Below are 20063 nucleotides of genomic sequence, written 5' to 3' on the forward strand. Positions count from 1 at the left end.
AGACAGTTTATTGCACATTCATTGACATCTGAATGAAAGGTCTTCAGGGATTAACTGTAACCCATGGTACCATATTCCAGCAGATAAAATTTTAGTTTAACTTCATGCACAATTGCTGATTGGATTGCAATTATTTTTATATTTTGTATTGCATTTTTAATGTAAGTTGTGCAAGCTACCTAGAGACCATCTACTCTTAGTAGACACATCTATTAAATATAGCTTAAAGTGAACATCATATATTGGAACAGATATTTATTGGACCTATTATCTTAACAGCCTTCTCCCTCTTTAAGAATTCTAAAAGGGTTGGTACATACTGCCCAAATACCCCAACACACATGGTGGATTCTGATTTGGAGAAGTTGTTCAAAAATTGCTAAGGACGACCCTACCCTATCACAGTATTGAGATGAAGGAAATTCTATCAATTCAAGTGAATTTAAAAACCAGCCCATCTTCCTTGAATTGATTAGAAAATAGAAAAATGGCCCTTGTCTAGCAGTATTATTTCCCAAATTGATAAAAGCAACACACATTTTCCTTGCATACTCACCAATTTAACATTTGGCATTAACATTTATTACTTTATTATAATTAACATTATATACTTCATATAGGGGACGCGGTGGCTCAGGGGCTAAGACGCTGCTTGTCGATCGAAAGGTCAGTTCAGTGCAGTGGTGAAATGTAAAATTTATTACTATCTGTTCTGTGGGCGTGGCTTGGTGGGGGGGGGTAATGTGACGGTAGGCGTGGTCAACTTTTTTTTTTTTGCTTTTAAAAGCATTTTTTCTACAACCTTAAAGAGGTTGCAGAAAAAAATGCTTTTAGAAGCCACTGACAATCCCAGCTGAGCAGCACGATCATCAGAGGCTTTTTTTTTTACTTTTAAAAGCATTTTTTCAGCCGGAGGTTGTAGAAAAAAGGCTTTTAAAAGTAAAAAAAAAAAAAAAAGCCTCTGATGATCGTGCGGCGTAGCTGGGCATGGGCGGGGGGGGGGGGGGGGGGGCAGGGATTTTTGCTACTGGTTCTCCAAACCACCCATCGCTACTGGATCAGGCGATCCGGTCCGAACCGGGAGCATTTCACCCCTGGTTCAGCGGTTCAAATCCCTAGTCCCGCGTAACGGGGGTGAGCTCCTGTTACTTGTCCCAGCTTCTGCCAACCTAGCAGTTTGAAAGCACATAAAAAATGCAAGCAGAAAAATAGGGGCTACCTTTGGTGGGAAAGTTTCTGTGCGCCATTGTTTAGTCATGCCGGCCACATGACCATGGAGACATCTTCAGACAGCGCTGGCTCTTTGGCTTTGAAATGGAGATGAGTATTGCCCCCTAGAGTCGGGAACGACTAGCACATATGTGCGAGGGGAACCTTTACCTTTATTAATATAATATATTAATAGTATTAACATTTGGCTATTCTGTTAAATCACAATTTGATTATTTAACAGAGTAAGTTGTAACAGACCTTGGAGGTCTTCGCCAAAGACCTTCTACTGTATTTGCAGGTAGGTCAGCTGCACCCATTCAAATTTAGAAACCATTTTGTTTTTACATTTTAACATGGTAACATCCTAAAGTTTCCAATTTCACAATTATGAAAACTAGGACAATTAACTATCATAATGAACCAAATTAATAAACAGACCACCGCTTACATCTATCCCAAACATCTCAGAAATAATGGATATTTCTCATTTATTCACCATCAGAAGTGAATTTTGCCTGAATCAATCTAATGTATAACACTATCCACTAAATAAAGTTACACTGACACAAACATTTGAGTCACTGATTTAATTTCATACAAGTCAAACTACACATTGTATAAAGATTATAAGATTGTACTAGTATTGTTTTACTAAACTTATTGATTACATGTAAGTTTGGTGATTGGATTTCACCTCACATATACTTATTTTAGATTAACTGGAGCCCTAATCCTAACAGTTTAGAATTTTTCACTAATCAAGCTGCTTCCAGTAGTAGAAAAGTAGGGAAAAAATTACCCCCTCTACTGTCCATGTCTTCAAAATCTGTGAAAAGAATGTGATGGACTATAGCAGAAGGGAAAGAACAAATATATTACTTGAGTGGATTTCTCCTTTTACGATGAGGAATTTCATGCAGGAACAGTGTTCCAAAACGTTATCAAATTTAAACCAAGTAATTTTTTTTTCCAGAAAAAAGCAACTGCAAAATTAATGAAGAAATTGGGAATTGTTATCTGGCACCTGGAATTCTTATCAAATGACTTAAATACTTATTGGTTTTAAGGTGTTAGGCAAACTATACCATGCAGTTAGATAGCCATTTTTATTAAGTGATATTGCCGTAACACAATGAAAAACGGGTTACTTTTGGCAATTTATCGAACAGCACAATGAAATATTCCAATTTATACTCAAGGATTAGCTTTAGAAGCATCTCTGATTTGTTCAATACAGCTCTTCTATGCTTTTAGAAGAAAGCCATAATTCATAAAACTAACCTTCATTAATTTTAAAATAATGGAAATATTTAGGGAATATTACCATTTCCAAAATCTTCACTCAAAAGTTGTATATAAAACCCATTTTCCACTCCCCAGCATATTACTTCAGCTGTGGCTCCAATAAAAAAAAAGCCTGGTTAATTTCTATCCCCAAAAGAAAAAAATCTTTTTTACTGATATTCCTGTACACACTTCAGAAAGTTTTAAGTACTTCAAATCTTTTATCTTGTTTACTTGGCGAACAAGACCATTCCTTTCTGAAATCAAACAGGTAACCAAATACTAATATTAAAAAAAGACTTCTGGATGCCTATACAATGTTCCATAATCGCATAATAGCTCCAATCTTAATCTTGTGAACTGGATCTTGACCGTGAACGGGATTTTGAACGTGACTTTGAATGGGATCGTGACACATCTCTTTTGGATGGAGACTCAGAATGAGCCTTTGCAGGTTGATGCTGCACTGGAGAACGGGAATGAGATCTGCTTTGTGACCTTGATTTAGACTTTGTTTCTCCTTTTCCATTTTCTTTAGGTGAACGAGACACAGACCTGGACCTGCTCCGAGACTTTTCTTTGGATCTGCTGCCTGATCGTGAACCTCTGCTAGATTTCAGTTTTGACTTGCTCTTTGATCTAGATTTTCGACTTTTTGATCTGGAACGTGATCGATCTTTACTCCGAGACCTAGATTTAGAGCTAAAAAAAAGCCACCCTTAAATTATGCTTATTTTATAAGGTACAATTAAATATATCTAATATACTGTCAATGGTAAAACACCTAATATAAAACATGCCCTCACCGTGATCGGCTTTTTGAGGCACTACGGGATCTACTCCGACTGCTGCGACGACTTCGACTGCGTGATCGTCTTCTAGAACGGGATCTAAAAAGAGTATATTCCAAATTAGCATTGTGAGGGAATCAAAAATTATTTTTCTTCATTATACAGTATAGATAAATACCAAAAGTGGTATTACACACACAGACAAAATGTATTAATCATCAAAATGTCTTATTACAGATGACTAGCATTCCAGTCCATGCTTGGAAAAAACAAACTATGCAAAAGATAGATTTTTTAGTAAAACTTATTTCCTGAACAACGTTCTAGTGCAGGGGTGTCAAACTCGATTTCATTGAGGGCTGCATCAGGGTTTGACCTGGGGGGGGGGGGGGGGAGAGACTGGAGTGGTTGAGCACGTCTAGTGCTGTCAGAGAAATAAGCTCCCGAGCTCCATTTTTGCCTGTGACCACCTCCAGCAACCCTCTACCAGCGAAAATGGAGCTTGCGACCCTCACGAGCTTCGTTTTCGCTGGCAGCAGCACCGTGGGCCCATCCTTTGCTGTTTCCAGGGCGGCCCTGTACACCAGATCTGACCCCTGGGCCTTGAGTTTGATACCCGTTCTAGTTTATCTGATGCATTAGAAACAAGTGAAAGACTAAATCAGTGGTTTTAAAACAACAAAATGTATAATTTAGTCCTGACGGATTTTTCATATCAAATAAACACCAGTTATATAAATACCTTGATCTACTGCCGGAGTAAGATCGTCTATGGCTCGATCGTGGCTTATCTTCAACTAGCCTGATTTTTCGTCCATTTATCTCTGTACCATCCAATTTATCCAAAGCACGCTTCATGTCAGAGTAAGAACGGAATTCTATTACTCCTTCATTTGTTCGCTCTTTATGGGCATCTGCATAGGTTACCTCACCTGCTTGCCTCATGAAATCCTTAAATAAAAGAAATCTTTATTTAGCCAAAATTTAAGATTCCGTGAACTCAGAAACTTTTTCGTATTTTACAGGATTTACCAAAAATAACATGTAAAATTGGCTTTTTAGAAAATATTTTTATATTAACTTACTTTCAAATCTTGCCAACTACAGTGACTGGAAAGGTTTTCAACAATTAATCTGAATTCTGTACGAACAGGTGGCCCGTATTTATCTCTTCCTGATGCTCTCCGACTGCTATATCCTCCACCACCTTTATCATACAAAAATACAAGTTAGTGACCTTATAAGAAAAGCAAGTAGATCAGTTCACTCTAGTCTATAAATTGTATTTACAGGAGTAGGACTTTATTTTTCTAATCCTTCAACAAAATTTTAATTCGCCATATTCTATATATTAAAGGCAAATCAAAGTCTAAAATCCTACAAGACTGTGCTCCTAAACTCTGTTAGAGAGTGACTGCACCTTTATTAGATTTACCTCGCTAAGTTTTATTTTACAGAACATTGTAAAATATAAAACTTAACTGATTACATGCATTTCTACATTTACAAAAACGTTTACTAGATTACACTAAGTACTTACATCACAGTATGAGGTATATGGTGGTGGTTTGGCCACAACACACGCAAGGTAACAGTCACCTAGTTCAGTTTAACCAGTTTTGTCTAACCCTTGGAATCCTCACCATCACCCTGCGTCTAATGGCAAAAGGCTGCTGTCGTCATGGCTTCCGGTAAGGTCAGCCAAAGGGTCATAGGGCAAGGGTCACACAATGTATGGAAAAGCCATGGCCAATCAGGAAAGGCAGTCATCTTAGCCTCAGTGGACACAGCCTCAGCCCCACTGGTCACTTTTAAATTGAAACATCAAGGACTTGTTAAAAAATTAGAATTGAACATGCAACAACTTCAAAAAAACATACAAATTTGCAAGAAATCCCATCCCCCAACGCGCCCCGAACCAAAATAGGTCTACCTTACTGCTCTTAACCATTATAAAAAGTTCTACCAAATGCAGCCATATTTTTTTAGTAAAGACTAAATTAAATGGGCGTTGCATTACCCAGTTGGTTATTTTGTCTCCAAATTAACATGGCTGCCTTCTATCAAAGCATACCATCTCTCTTCCAATTTCTAAGCAAATACTCACGTTAAGGCAAAGCCTAATTTACTTATAAGAGCTGCAATCACTTTTAAGTAACAGCTTTAGGTGGTGGAAAAACTTCCCACCTGCTTTCCTGCTTCTTTGGAAGCTTTGTGCCAAATCTGTTTAATTAAGAGCAGTGAGTATTGTATATATAACTCCCAATATGCCCCCCCCATGTGGTTCTGCATTTATGAGCGCCATTTGCACCGAGAACGCACAATCCCCATCAAAAAAATTGTCAAGTTTTAAATCCCGAGGGGGAATTTAGCCTCCCTTCAGACAGCAGGGATGGTCAACCACCCCACCCCTCTTTCCAAATTAAAGGTCCAAGGAATCCTCCTCTTACCAGACTTTCCCCCTTCCCCCACACACACACCCCTTCCCCGTTCATGGCCACCCGCTCGCCCCACTTGCGCTCCTCCTCTTCCCGGCCATCCCCATCGCTGTCCCCGCGCGCCTAAGGAGGCCGCAGCGGAGCCACACTCACTGCGGCTGCTGTAGCTGTAGCCATCCCGGTCGCGGCGAGGGCCGCGGGCGTGTTCGACGATCACCCGCTCCCCGCACAGATCCTTGCCGTTCAGCTCGTAAACGGCATCCTCGGCGTCCCGGGAATCCTCGAATTCCACAAAGCCGTAGCTGCAAGAAAGGAGGGGCGTGGCGGTTAAGAAAAGCAAAGAGAGAGAGAGAGAGAGAGAAGGTGCTATCGACCCAGCGACACAATCATTTCAGGGCTTGTCCCTCCCGCCACTCTCCCCGCAAAGGACGCCCGAGAGAATCCGCGCCGCCGCCGCCGCCTCCTCATGCGACCGACCGCGGCACGAGTTATAGGAAGAGAGGGTGCCTACTTGCACGACTGCGATAAGGCTCCGCTGTACAACAGATACCTCACCCCACCCCGCGCCCGCTAACGGGACAAAAGAGACGGAGCTGCATTCGGCCGCCATCTTGAACGCGACGCCACGCGGCCTGAGAGGAAGCAATGGCAGGCCTGCCGCGGTCGGGCGGTTTTTTTACCACCAGCAGGTTCGCGCCAAATAGTAACTCTTTCCGGCCAGGAGGCTCCAAAAGAAACCCGCTAAGGCCTAACTTTTCCACCCACCCACCCCGCTCGCGCCACGAGCCCTCGAAAGAAACCCGCTAAGGCCTTACTTCCCCCCCACACTTCGCCCTCCTCACCCGTTTTTTAAGTCGACCTCGAGCAAGCGGCCGTAGCCGCTGAAGAAACGCTGGATGTCCTTTTCCCGCACATGGTAACTTAAGCGGCCAATATAGACACGCGGCATCCCCGCGACCTAGAAAAGGAAAGAGGAGGGGAAGGGGAAGGGGGGAAAGGATAGATTGTAAAAGCCGAAAACAAGTTGCGGGAACAACGGTCCTAAGAGCCGCTGGTAGTTACGGCCTGTTCCGTAGCGTAATGACGGCCGGCCCCAGGGCAGGCATTTATATTGGTGGGCGGAGTCTTGGATGGCCGTACGCCACTATTAGCGTCGGGCGGAGACGTCACGGGGAACCTCGAGATCTGATAGGAAGGGAGGAATGTCAAGAAACGTGCGCGCGTTCAACGTGTCCCGCCCTCTTTCCGACTTGGATCGTGCTTAGCGTCAGGTATAATTAAGCATAGTTTGAAAAGCGAGGCTTGATGAATCACTAATAATTGCTGGGGTCGCACAACAGGTTGTCATAACTCAGCCTCTGTTTTGTTAGGGGTAAGATTTAAACCCGGGGAAACTCGGGCGTGAAAGTTTGGTCCGTGACTTTGGGACAGTCATACTTTTTCAACTCACCTATCCATCTAAATTGTACACGTTTCAAACGAATGTTGTATAAACCCCAATATGATGTCAGGATGCAAACCCCAGCCTCGGGTGATCCCTGTGAACCTGCATCCCTTTGGAGGAGAAGGAAATGTTATATACGTGAGTTTCTATAGGGAAGGTGGGTTATTTACCTTAAGTATATTAGTGGTGAAATCCATTTTTTTTACTACCGGTTTTGTGGGCGTGGCTTGGTGGGCATGGCAGGGGAGGGATACTGCAGAATCTCCATTCCCTCCCCACTCCTGGGGGAAGGATGTTGCAAAATCTCCATTCCCACCTCACTCTGGGGCCAGCCAGAGATGGTATTTGCCGGTTCTCCAAACTACTCAAAATTTCCGCTACTGGTTCTCCAGAACCTGTCAGAACCTGCTGGATTTCACCCCTGGCATCCATCCTGTACTTATATTAAGAGGTACAAGAATTAGCAATGTGTTTTTCACAACCTGCTAAGCTAATAGCAAGCAACCTGTTTTATTTATTTAAAACATTTATATAAGATAGCTGCCTATCTGCTAATCAACTCAGGGACGCTTCCAATCCAAAGTTAAAGCAACATATAAAACCATGTTAAAACTAAACACTAAAATATTAAAGCATTAAAATTTTGTGTGATGTAAATGGCCAGCCATATGTATAAGGCCATCAAACGGCCTGTTTTTCATTCTATATAAGGCTCTTGGTATTATATTTTGTGCGTGCATGCCTTCAAGATAGTCTTGACTCCTTGTGACTCGTGTGGGAAGCCCTGACCCACCAAGAAGAATGAAATATTTTGGGGAATATTAAAAAGACAGGATAGAATATTTCCCCTAAAGGAGAAATGAAAAAAAAAAAAAAACCTTAAGGGAGGCAGAAACCAGCCCTAGTTTCCCTGCCCCAAGAAGAAACTGAGGAGGTCATCTTATAATAATGCAGATTTGGTAATCCATTCAGAAAAATTGAGTCAGGCAGAAACTTCAGATAAGCAACACAATCAAGCCAAAGGCTGACAAAATTAGCTCAGACATACACCTAGGATTTCCCCTTTTGCCTATAGAGCCAGCCATGACCCCTACATGAGTCTATAGCAGGGGTCCTCAAGCTTGGCAGCTTTAAAACTTGTGGACTTCAACTCCCAGAGTTCTCCAGCCAGCATTGCTGCCTGGAGAATTCTGGGAGTTGAAGTCCACAAGTCTTAAAGCTGCCAAGCTTGAGGACCCCTGCTCTATAGGAATCCGGAAGGTTTAAAACCCACCCACTCTAACTCCATTTTGTCAGCTGTTGCAGTTTGCACGCTGTGTGGTTCTGTTCATCAATAAATCATCTTTCTTTCCAAACAGCCGCCATTTTATTCCCGGCTTGGAACTGGAACTGGATATTTCTTCCAACACTAGTCCAGTCAGTTTTCTCAGCAGAATTTTCGGAAGTGATTGCCATTGACTTGTTTCTAGAGCTGAGAGAGAGTGTGACTAGTTCAGTATCACCCAGCTGGCTTTATGCCTAAAGCAGGATTAGAACTCAGTCTCTGGTTTTTTTAGACACTTCTGTTTAACCAGTGCTTTCCAAAATTTTTCCTTCATTACCCTAAAACAAGTATCAGAAAGTCGTTTTTACTCAGGGTAGATAAAATACTAGCTGAAGAGAAAAACACTCAGGTTATTGTGTTGTTACCCAGCGAAAAACTATTTTTACCCAATTGTTTTTACCCAAATAATTTGCCCAGATTTAGGAAGCACTACTTTAATTACTACACTAAACTGGCTCTCTGCTTTATAGTCCCCTATATTATAACGGGAGGGTAAGAAAATAGAATTCTTTATAGAATTCTTCATGGAAACAGACAATGGCAACTAAAATCTAAGCCTTGGACTTCTCTCCAGGTCTTCTACTTGGTATGCAACATGATCGGGCCAAATCACGTATTAAACAGCGTGTAGCAAAGTTAGTGCTGGTGCACAAGCACTAACCACTAGCACTACTTCTAGCCACAACCGCTTTATTGCCAGTGACGCCAACAGGTACTCTACGTCTTTACGGCATATTAAGAAAACTCAAGGTTCCCATATATTGGAGGGCCTTTACTCTGGCATGATGTCATGCCCTTTCTTCAGTTCTTGAAGGCTGCTTCAGGAAGATCTCTTACCTAAAGAGATAATGCTCCTGTGACTCTGGACACATAGAAATTACGGACTATGTACTTCTCCAGTACTTCTACTACAGAGACATTTGTATTAGCCTAATCACCATTATTGCATAAATACCCAGGTTGCACAGGATAATTCTACATCTGCTTTCAGATACCAACCCTGCCAGAATGTAACAGTGTTCCCATGTTGTGTTACTACGATCTGAACCATAAACTAGTTTTATTGAGTGTAGTCAGATTTAAAGAGCATCTATTTTGCCATTATGAGAGTGCTGTGTACAGTAATTTGATACATAGTCTTTCACATAAAACCTTTATGCTTCTAGGCTCCTTTTAGTTTTTCTTAGACTCTTTACATACACACACACTTTCTGTTTTAAAATATATTTACATCTTCTAGTTTTCATAATATTTTCAGACACTAATGCCTAAAAGGATATCTCTTTATGCTGATCTATGACTATAAAAAATATTTGACTTAATTTGGCCCAAACTGTCTGTTGAATTTGGATCTTTCTATATTAACCCCCCAAAATTATGGCTTTTCCAAGTAATATAATCCACATGCAATTTCCCTTGTTTTTCCATTATTATGTTTTCTCTTACTACAAGTAGAAAAAATATTTTTGGAAGACAAATGCTGCTGAGGTATGCTACACAGAAGATTTCTCTCCCAAACAATTCCATCTTCTCTTTATACAACAGCACACAAACTGCAATTTACAGGATCCAATCTGGGTCGGTCACTAGCGGTTTTGTCTTTGAGGTTTCAGACTCGTACTGGAGCCCATCTTCAGAGAATTTCTCTCTAGCAGAGAATAGAGTAGGAATAGGAACAGGAACAGGAACAGGAACAGGAACAGGAACAAGAACAAGAACAAGAACAAGAACAAGAACAAGAACAAGAACAGAATAGAATAGAATAGAATAGAATAGAATAGAATAGAATAGAATAGAATAGAATAGAATAGAATAACAGAGTTGGAAGGGACCTTGGAGGTTTTCTAGTCCAACCCCCTGCTTAGGCAGGAAACCCTACACCACTTCAGACAAATGGTTATCCAATTTCTTCTTAAAAACTTCCAGTGTTGGAGCATTCACAACTTCTGTAGGCAAGTTGTTCCATTGATTAATTGTTCCAACTGTCAGGAAATTTCTCCTTAGTTCAAAGTTGCTTCTCTCCTTGATTAGTTTCCACCCATTGCTTCTTGTCCTGCCCTCAGGTCCTTTGGAGAATAGCTTGACTCCCTCTTCTTTGTGGCAGCCCCTAAGATATTGAGACAATAAAGAAACCAAGCATTCAGATAAATATAGAACAACACCAGACAAACAAGCAGGCAGAAAACAATACTCTAAGTAAGGAACCACCTGTGAGGGACACTCACCCACCCACCCCAAATCCTAGCAGGGCAAGCTTCTATATATAAAGAGGCAGCCAAAGTCCACACTCATTGCACTGATGATGGTATCGACTTGGGTAATGAAAGACCTCAAGCAAGCAGCCAAGCTCAGAGGGCACTAAGAACTCCATAAATCATAATCTGTTAGGCAAAAATTCATAGTCTGATAATTTACTGAATTCTTTATTGTCAGAGTAGTAAAAGTAATTTTCTCTAATTTGCCTCTTTGGCCAAGAATTGATGTTTGGTTATATATTGTTGGTAATGTTTATCACATTAAAGTTTTTTTGATAAAACTATTTACTTCTTGCTAGAATCTGCCAGCCTTGAAAATACTCCTAAAAATTAGAATACATTTATTCCTTAAACTTTTTGTTTAACGAGTAATTACTAAAATAAAAGCATGTATTTTAACTATTTCAGTTTCACTGGAAATTTGCTTTTGAACTCTCAATACCTTTTTTTCATAATGTTGGCCTTATCTGTGATTAAATAGGTTTATATTAGAATTCCACCATCCATTATTGATTGCCTTAGAGCTGTGATGGCGAATCTATGGCATGTGTGCCACAGGTGGTACGCGGAGCCATATCTGTGGGCATGCGAGTGTTGCCCTAGCTTAGCTCCAGCATGCATGCACGCACCGGCCACCTGATTTTCGGCCTTCTGGGACCATCGGAAGTCAGGTAAACGGGCTGTTTCTGGCCTCCGGGGGTGGGGTGGGGTGGGGAAGGCAGTTTTCACCCTCCCCAGGCTCCTAGAAAGCCTCTGGAGCCTGAGGAGGAAAAAAAACGAGTCTTCCGGGCCCACTGTGCCCTCGCATGCCAAAAGCAGGGGGAGCCCATGCGGTTACACGCGCATGTGCTGGGCGCATTGAATTATGGATGTGGGCATGCACGTGGGCAATAAGGTTGCCAGGTCTGCTTCCAAAAAATAGCAGACAAGCGGGGGAGGGAGGTTAAGTAGTAAAAAAAAATTAAAAAAATTTACAATTAAATTATATATTTTCTTACAAACATTTTAACACGTATTAAAATAATCACTTCAAAACTTTACTTAAAATTCAAAACATCAAATATATTATAATAATATGTAAAATATTAAATTACATTTTACTTTGCTGTCGTGTGTATTTTTTATTTGACTGCGCAGCTTTGATCAATTCTTTGTGTTTAAGGAATAATTCTTTAATTTCAGTACAACGTTGAGAAATATTAAAAAATATACAAAGTTCACTTCGAACTGATGGTACAAGCAGTCAGTTATGTCCCTCTGTCCACAAATTTCCCATGACGCTGAAAATTCGTTCAACGTTTGCATTTGATACTGGAATTGATGCACAATACTGGAACAGTTTCAGTAAACTCGGAGCTGGCTCTTTCTTGAAAAAGTACATCCACTTATCAAGGGATGAATCGCCCTGCAGATGAACATAAACTTCTTCTAAGGCAGAAATTTCATCAAAGAGAGTGTTGGGTGGAAGTTCTTCTCGCCATGGTGATAATAACCAGATGTTCGTCATTTCTTCTAAAGTTGGAGGATTATTGCGATCAATTAGATTGAAACAACTTAGCGTCTCATATACTGAATCGATGAAATTATACCACTTTTCTAGGTACGCAATGGCTCTTTGATACACGTTGATGGCTTCTTTCTTGAACTTTTGCACGGCATTCTCAGGCAAATGTTTTTTACGTAAGGCAAATAAAACTTTCATTCCAAAAAACTGCTCATCGTATTTTTTTTGCAAAGAATCACGCAGCTTACACATGATAATGTGAAGATCACATGCAAGAATTTTCTTGCTTTCCAGCTTCAGTAGGGTGTCTTGCATTATTGACATGAAGAAGTGCGTGAAATATAAATACAATTCTGAAATTGTTGGTTCATCGTCCTTTGCGAGTTCATTTTCCTGATCCGAAATAAGGTTCCAGATAACCTTATGGCACTCATCAGATCCAAGAGAAATAAAATACGATTTTAGAGGTATCCAGTTTAAAAGAAGTCTTTCGACCGCTTTAAACAAACTTAACCAATGTGTTGGAACATGGCGCAAAACTTCATGGAATTCGCAAAACTTACGTACCATTTCATCATAAAGCTTTTGAATAAAAAAAATGTCCACTATTTTGTGAAAAAAAATAGTGAACACAATGTGAAAAAAGCGGACTGTCCGCTCAAATAGTGGACACCTGGCAACCCTACGGAGTGGCAAACCCCCCGCACTCCCCCCACTTTTGGCACACGACGGCAAAAAGGTTAGCCATCACTGCCTTAGAGGATCCTTGAGTCTCTCTCTGTGCATTTGTGATCTTTTTCATGTATATAAATCTTGAACTGGTGATTAGTTCAGGCCTTGCTATCTGAATCTCTTCCAATACTGTTTGAGAATGTTGGGAATTTTAAGCATGGACTTGATTATTTTGGGGTTTATTTATTTTAATTACTTAGTTATCACATTTATGTAGCCAGCAATCTCAGTAAAAGCGATTCTGGGTAGTGCACATAAAACATTTCTCACTAGTTTACAAATATCTCATTTTTATTTCCAGACACAATTTAAACTGCTAGTGCTGACCTTTAAAACCTTTGAATTGCCTGGATATTGAGGTCTTTGAAGGTATTTATTGGAATGCCTCACTGCAGCCATCCAGATGATTTAGTTGATGTTGCTGTGGACAAAACAGTCCTTGTAGGGGCAGCTTTATTAGTGGAACTGCATTTCCAGGGAAACACACCCAATTCTGATCACATTCTCAAAATGCTGGATCAAAACAGATGTGTTTGTTCTTGCTTTTAAGTAGAGAGTAGTTTATTTATTTATTTTAATAAGTCAGAAATAGTTGTTGGATTGTGCATAAAAAGGCTAAGAAAATAAATACACAGCAGCATACATTATTTGGCTAGTTTACTGTTTGCCAGCAGAGAGCACTGCAGCCAACATCTTGAATTCAAGTTAGCATTCTTGATTTCTGTATTGTTGTCCTTTTACAGTTTGATTATTTATTTGCTTTATTAAAATATTTATTACCCAGCCTTCATCCATAGTTCTTACATATATGAACATACAATAAAATCAACCAAAGACAAATTTGACAAGCAGTTAAAAGGCCAATGTAAAAAATACACATAGGCAATTAAAATTTGCTCCTCTAAAGCTGGAAAGAAGATTAAGATAGCATCAGACAACTCTCCTTGAAGGCAGACTTGTAGGAATATGGTACTATAACTAAACAAATAAGCTAGATTTAATTGCCACTTATGGTATTTCAGATGATGGTGGGACATAAGGAGGATTTCTGAACTTGATCATATTTATTGGGTTCACAGGAGAGAAGAATGCATGCTATTAATAAGCATTCCGTTTATGTCTTCATTGATTATGATTTTTATGTTTGTGAGGACAGATAGGGAGTAAATAATAGTCTCTCTTCCTGAGCTTAGGAAGATGTACGCTGAATCTGTAATGTTAGGCTACTGAACTGAACTGTTGTGTTCTAGGCTACTGAACATTGTTATTCCATGTGCTTTTAGAAAAAGCCCCCTCCGATGGAGGTGCTCAATAAATCATACAAACAAACAACAAATAAAGCATCTGGAGAACATAATACATATATCTTATCTTTCCCTTATCAACCACTTCTCCTGGTTTATTTTTTATTTTTTATTTTTATGTATAGAAAAAAATGAGTTAAAACAGAGGAGGATATATGTAACTTAGGGTTGAACTGTGGAGTCCTTGAATCTCTGAGCTTGGTTGCTTGCTTGCAGACATTTCATTATCTCCCTAGGTAACATCATCAGCTCCAGCTAGTGTGCCGATTGCTCCTTGTTTATATACGTACCTTTCCCTGCTCACCAACACTGGCAGGACAATCTACTGTAAATAAACAGGGAGCAAACCCCACACTCATTTCATTACTCAACTCGGTAAATAATGATGTTATCTAGTTGAGTAATGAAATACTTGTAAGCAAATAACCAAGCTTGGAGAGCATCAAGGACTCCAAACTGGGTTAATTAACAAATAAGGACAAGACCATCTAGATCAGTGTTTCTCAACCTTGGTAGCTTGAAGATGGGTGGACTTCAATTCCCAGAATCCCCCAGCCAGCGCTGCTGCTGGGGGATTCTGGGAATTGAAGTCCACCCATCTTCAAGCTACCAAGGTTGAGAAACACTGATCTAGATTACAATATAGAAAAGTAAATTCAGATTTCTTTACCTTCTATTTTCTCATAGCAAGACAAACTAATGATTCCTGAATAGTTCTGGGTAAAATAAGTAATTTACTTTTTCCATTATTTTTTCCCCCCTGATTTTGCATGAAGGAATACTCCCTATGGCTTTCAGTGGACAATTTTGACATGCAGTTCTAGGCATTCTGATTCTCTCCTCTTATTTCTTAAAATGCTTTCAGATGCAATTTTTATACAGCTTCAAGTGCTACCAGTCAAATTATATTGTGGCAACATTCTTCTACCTTTTGTTTCCTAAAGAATTTGAGAAGGAAAGCCACAGACGTTACACAGGGAAGATGCCTGGGCTCCTTGCACAATTCTGTGGATAAGGAAGAGTGATTGTATAATAGAAGCCTCAAATGGAGGCCTTCAGTGGCTTGATTGTGGCTCCATGAATGGTCAGCATCTGAACTTGTTAGAAATTTAATCCTGTTAAGGATGCAGTTTCAGCTTGATGCCATCAGATGTCATCTTACTGAAATAAAAACAAAATAAAACAAACATTTCTCATGGGTAAGTGAAATTACACATCCAGGCAAGTGCAATTGCCTTATATCAACCATAGAATTTTACAAGAGGAATGACAGTAGTCTGAATAGTATTCTCTCCACTTGTAATTTTCAGGTGCTTTATTTTTTTTAATTCTGTCAAAAAAATTTTTTTTTGTGTATATTTTTTTAAAGATATATACATAACCAGGCTCCCTTGTTTTCTTATGATTCTTCTATTTTGTTTCCTTCTTACAAAAAAAAATAATAAATCAAAGAGGAAAAAAACCTGGAATACCAAATTAATGAATTTTAGCTGGTAAGGCTAGATCCTGGAAGCATGGTTTGCAGGTAACTTAAAGCAGAGATGCTTTTAAAAACAAAACGGGTCTAAAATTTTTGGTTGGAACAGATTAATCATTTCATGAAAGGAAGAAATCTTTCTGTTCATGTGAGATACATGTGTTCAGGTGAGTATCTAACAGTGGTTCCACCTTGGAGGGCATAGCGAAAGAGACAATATTGGTGGTTTATCCCTTCTTTTTCCAAAAGCCTATATAGCAGTGATGGCTAACCTTTTTGCCGTCGTGTGCCAAAAGCGGGGGGAGCGCGGGGGAGTTGTGTGCACATGTGCCCATACCCATAATTCAATGTGCCCCACGCATGCACGTGCAAACCCTCGCACTCCCCCTGCTTTTGGCACGCGATGGCACGGTGGGCCCGGTAGGCCCGTTTTTCACCCTCCCCAGGCTCCAAGAAGGCTGTTTGCCGATTTCCAGTGGGACCAGAAATCCCATTTTTTGCCCTCCCCGGGCTCCAGAGGCTTTTTAGGAGCCTGGGGAGGGCCAAAACCGGCCTTCCCCACCCCCCGGAGGCCAGAAACAGCCCATTTGCCAGTGGACCTAGAAGGCCCGAAAATCAGATGTACGTGCTGGAGCTGAGCTAGGGCAACGCTCGCGTGCCCACCGCGATATGGCTCTGCGTGCTACTTGTGGTGGCACGCATGCCATAGGTTCACCATCATGGCTATATAGTATGTTGTTCTGTTCAGGAGAAACTCAGCCTTGAGGGCAGCTTTTCACTTTTTCCTCATAGTGGAACTCTATTAAGCATTTTCTGGAGCCAATCTATGGTTTGTTAAATGAAACCAAAGAATGCTCCATATTCTGTCTGCTCTTTTTATTTCTCTTACGCTATTTCTGCCCCAAACATTGTCTTTTCGATTTGCATACTTACTGCTTTTATTATGTTTCCATTTGTCCTTTTCTCTATCCAGTTTTACTTACCTTTAGTTGCCAGAACTCTGAGGCTTCTTTACATTCTTGTGATGAACATTCTTATGATGAAACTGGGCGCACCTATGCACTCTCTTCATGTAAGAGCCGAATGGAGACAGATCTAGAAATCTGCATTCTTTTCCAGACTTACAGTACATTCATTCATCACCCATTCTTCTTGGTTTCATCTTGTTTGATAATGACATTTCTCCTGAATACACCCATTCTCACTATGTTAAGCTTTTGTGGTTTTCCTACCTAACCTTCATATCAATATAATCAAATGGGCAGAAGCTTGTTCTTATAAATAGCCATTTTCATTTCTTTGACTCGCATTCATTCCTCACAACTGAATACATACTTACCCATTATTTTCCTTTAAGCATTTGCAGATCTTAAAAGTTTCTCCATTCATTTCGCCATGTTTAATGGTCACCTTAGGAAAAGATGAGAACGCTTACAGTTACCCATCCTTCATAACAGAAATGGGCAATCTTCTTCAATCATTAATCAGTTTTCACAAACAGCCACTATCAATTCTAGTAGCTGGCAGCTACCATACTCTAAAAATAACAGGAAAGGTGATTGACCCATTTTTTCCCCCAGCAGCGTGAGAAATCTGTACTGTAACATGGGAAAGAAAAAGAAAATATTTTTGCTCAACCTCTGACTATATCCATCTTCCACTGCTTGTCACTTTTGCTGTATTATTTTTTATTAGCATGTTATAGTGCTCAAAGAATCCAGATTGATACCTTATACTAGTGTAAACAATTCTGCCTGCTTAATTTTTGTGCTTGCTACCTAGTGGATCACTTGAGGATTCAACTTCGTTAGAAATGAATTAAAAAGCAGTTCTTTTATTCAGTGACTTGCTTTTCATTCCAGAGTTTTTAGAAGGATTTTCTGTAACTATTACTTGTTTGGCAGTTACATCATTTTGGATTTAATACTCCCCTGAATTCATTGCTGATAATTGAGGGTTAAGTCAAGGGTATCTTTATTCTTATTAAAAATGAAAGCAAGAAGTTGCTTGAATGGAGGAAGGATTATTTTATTTTGAAAGTTGTGTCTTCTTGGTGTGGGTTGCCTATTGTGTTCTATTTTATCTACATATATGAACATTTTCTTGAATGAGATAGAGATTTATGTATGCCTCAGTATTACTGTAGGATGTGAAGAGAAGATGATAAAGATGATAAAGAGAAGATGATAGATAATATTTAGTACTGTACTGTTCTTTGAAAGAGGAAAGGTTTTTCTAACATGTGAGCCTTCAAATTCTGTTTAAACTGTCTTCAGTCTAAGCAGCTAGGACAGTTTCCATCTGTTGTGTAAACTTGATTTATCAAACTGTTTTAGTAATGCACATCAGTCAACTGTAGGATCAGCTTTCTGTACAGCTCCTTCATGGCCACGAATGCATGGCCAAATCACAGTATCCTTGGGCAAGTTTTAGATCCCAGGCCCCAAATGGGCCACCCTTTGTCACAATGGGCCTCTAAACAGCCCATTCTGTAGTTGATTAAAATTCCGCTCAAGCATCTGTCCAGGGCCATTTGCTCCAAGAGAAGCACTGCTCTCATCTGACTGTGCCAAATAAGCCAGCAGGGCTTAGCAATGAGGCTTATAAGCCGTCTCTCAAGCATAGCCCCACTTTCTGACAACCCTTCAGTAATTCCTATAAGCTATTCAGGTATTTTTGTAGGTAGCATGTAATTATTGAATAGGTTTTATTACTATCTATTACTATTTTTATCAGCTAACTAAATCTGCGTAAGTTTTAATGTGGTAAGAATGCCAACAATTTTATAAAGAAAAATTTAAAAAATGCACTTCATTTTTTAAAGATAATGTGCACATATGTTGCAATTGGCATCATATTAACAGAGGCATATTCCTCTGTGGCACCTCTACTGTATTAAAAAGCACCTTTCAAAACAGCGATTGGCAGTGTAAATCCTATGGATGCCAAGTTGCCTACAACCTCCCCCTCCCTCCAAAAACTGATATTTCTGTATTCACCCACAAAAATCACAAGAATGCCAGCATGTTACGAGATTTCATGAACTCATTAATTAATGAGAGTTCCAAAACTGCACAATAGCACTTGGTGCCTGATAAGATTCCCTCCCTCTGTTTTAAGATTACATATACTATCTGTAATTCATGAATATATTAACTGATTACTGTCCTGCTGGCAGATTAATTGTAACTTTTTAATTAATTAATCAGTGGAAGAATAAACTGTCACTTGATGTAGCATTTAACTAAGCAACATGATACATAATTAGAAGAACTGAACAAAAGCATCTCAAAACTGAAGGTCCAGATGAACCAGAGCCAGACATTCCACAGTGAAATTAAATAGATATTAGAAAGTATTGCTAACAATAAAGATTCAGGAGTTGATGAAATACCAAGATAATTTACTTACAGCGCTACTTGTGATCTATAAGCAGGCATGGAAAACAAGGAAATTAACAAGGGCTCGAAAAGATCAATTTATATTTCAATGCCAAGGAGGACAATGCTAAAGAGTAATCAAAGTACATTTATACTCAAAAGGCATTTATATCACATGTTATTAACTTATCTGCCTGGAATCCGCAATATATATCGGACATTAATACAATCAAACGGGTTCAGAGCAGTGGTGAAATCCAGCTGGATCTATCTGGCTCGTACGAGCTGGTAGGGCCGGTGGCGGGAGGCTCCGCTGGGATGTCATTATATCCCATTTTTGACCCTTTGTGCATGCGCAGAAGGGTCTGCGCATGTGCAGAAGAGGCATGTGTGAGCGCACTCACATTTCTGATCAGGTAGCGAAGGTAAGTGCATTTTACCCCTGGTTCAGAGGTATTTCATGAGAAGAGTACTCTACTCCTCTGCTCACAATAGAATACCTTATGCCACCAGACTTGAAATTTTGGGCTTGGACAACCTTGAACAACGCTGCCTATGGTCTGACCTAAAATTGTCTGCTACAACGTCCTACCTGTCAATGACTACTTCAGCTTCAACCGCAATAATACACTGGCAAAAAATAGATACAAACTCAAGGTAAACCGCTCCAAACTTGATTGCAGAAAATACGACTTCAGCAACAGAGTGGTCAATGCCTGGAATGCTCTACCTGACTCTGTTGTTACATTCTCAAACACCCCCCCCCCCACAGCTTCAACCTTAAACTGTCTACTGTGGACCTCACCCCATTCCTAAGAGGTCCATAAAGGGGGCGTGCATAAGTGCACTAGTGTGCCTACCGTCCCTGTCCTACTGTCCCCATTTATTTGTACTTACTCCATGTGCTCATGTCCATGT

General features: G+C 40.0%; 1 protein-coding gene across 1 annotated transcript; it reads right to left on the reverse strand.

The window, feature by feature from the left end:
• Positions 1 to 1784: 1784 nt before the first annotated feature.
• SRSF6 (serine and arginine rich splicing factor 6) lies at positions 1785 to 6871 on the reverse strand. Its single transcript, XM_034413989.3, has 6 exons — positions 6568 to 6871; positions 5879 to 6027; positions 4373 to 4494; positions 4030 to 4238; positions 3303 to 3386; positions 1785 to 3198 (listed from the first exon to the last, which is right to left on the reverse strand). The coding sequence occupies exons 1-6, from the start codon at positions 6672 to 6674 to the stop codon at positions 2844 to 2846; spliced, it is 1026 nt and encodes a 341-aa protein (XP_034269880.1). The 5' UTR covers positions 6675 to 6871; the 3' UTR covers positions 1785 to 2843.
• Positions 6872 to 20063: the final 13192 nt, after the last annotated feature.

The sequence above is a fragment of the Pantherophis guttatus genome, chromosome 3 (genome assembly GCF_059756535.1).
Source record: "Pantherophis guttatus breed Tessera chromosome 3, ASM5975653v1, whole genome shotgun sequence".
NCBI lineage: Eukaryota > Metazoa > Chordata > Lepidosauria > Squamata > Colubridae > Pantherophis > Pantherophis guttatus.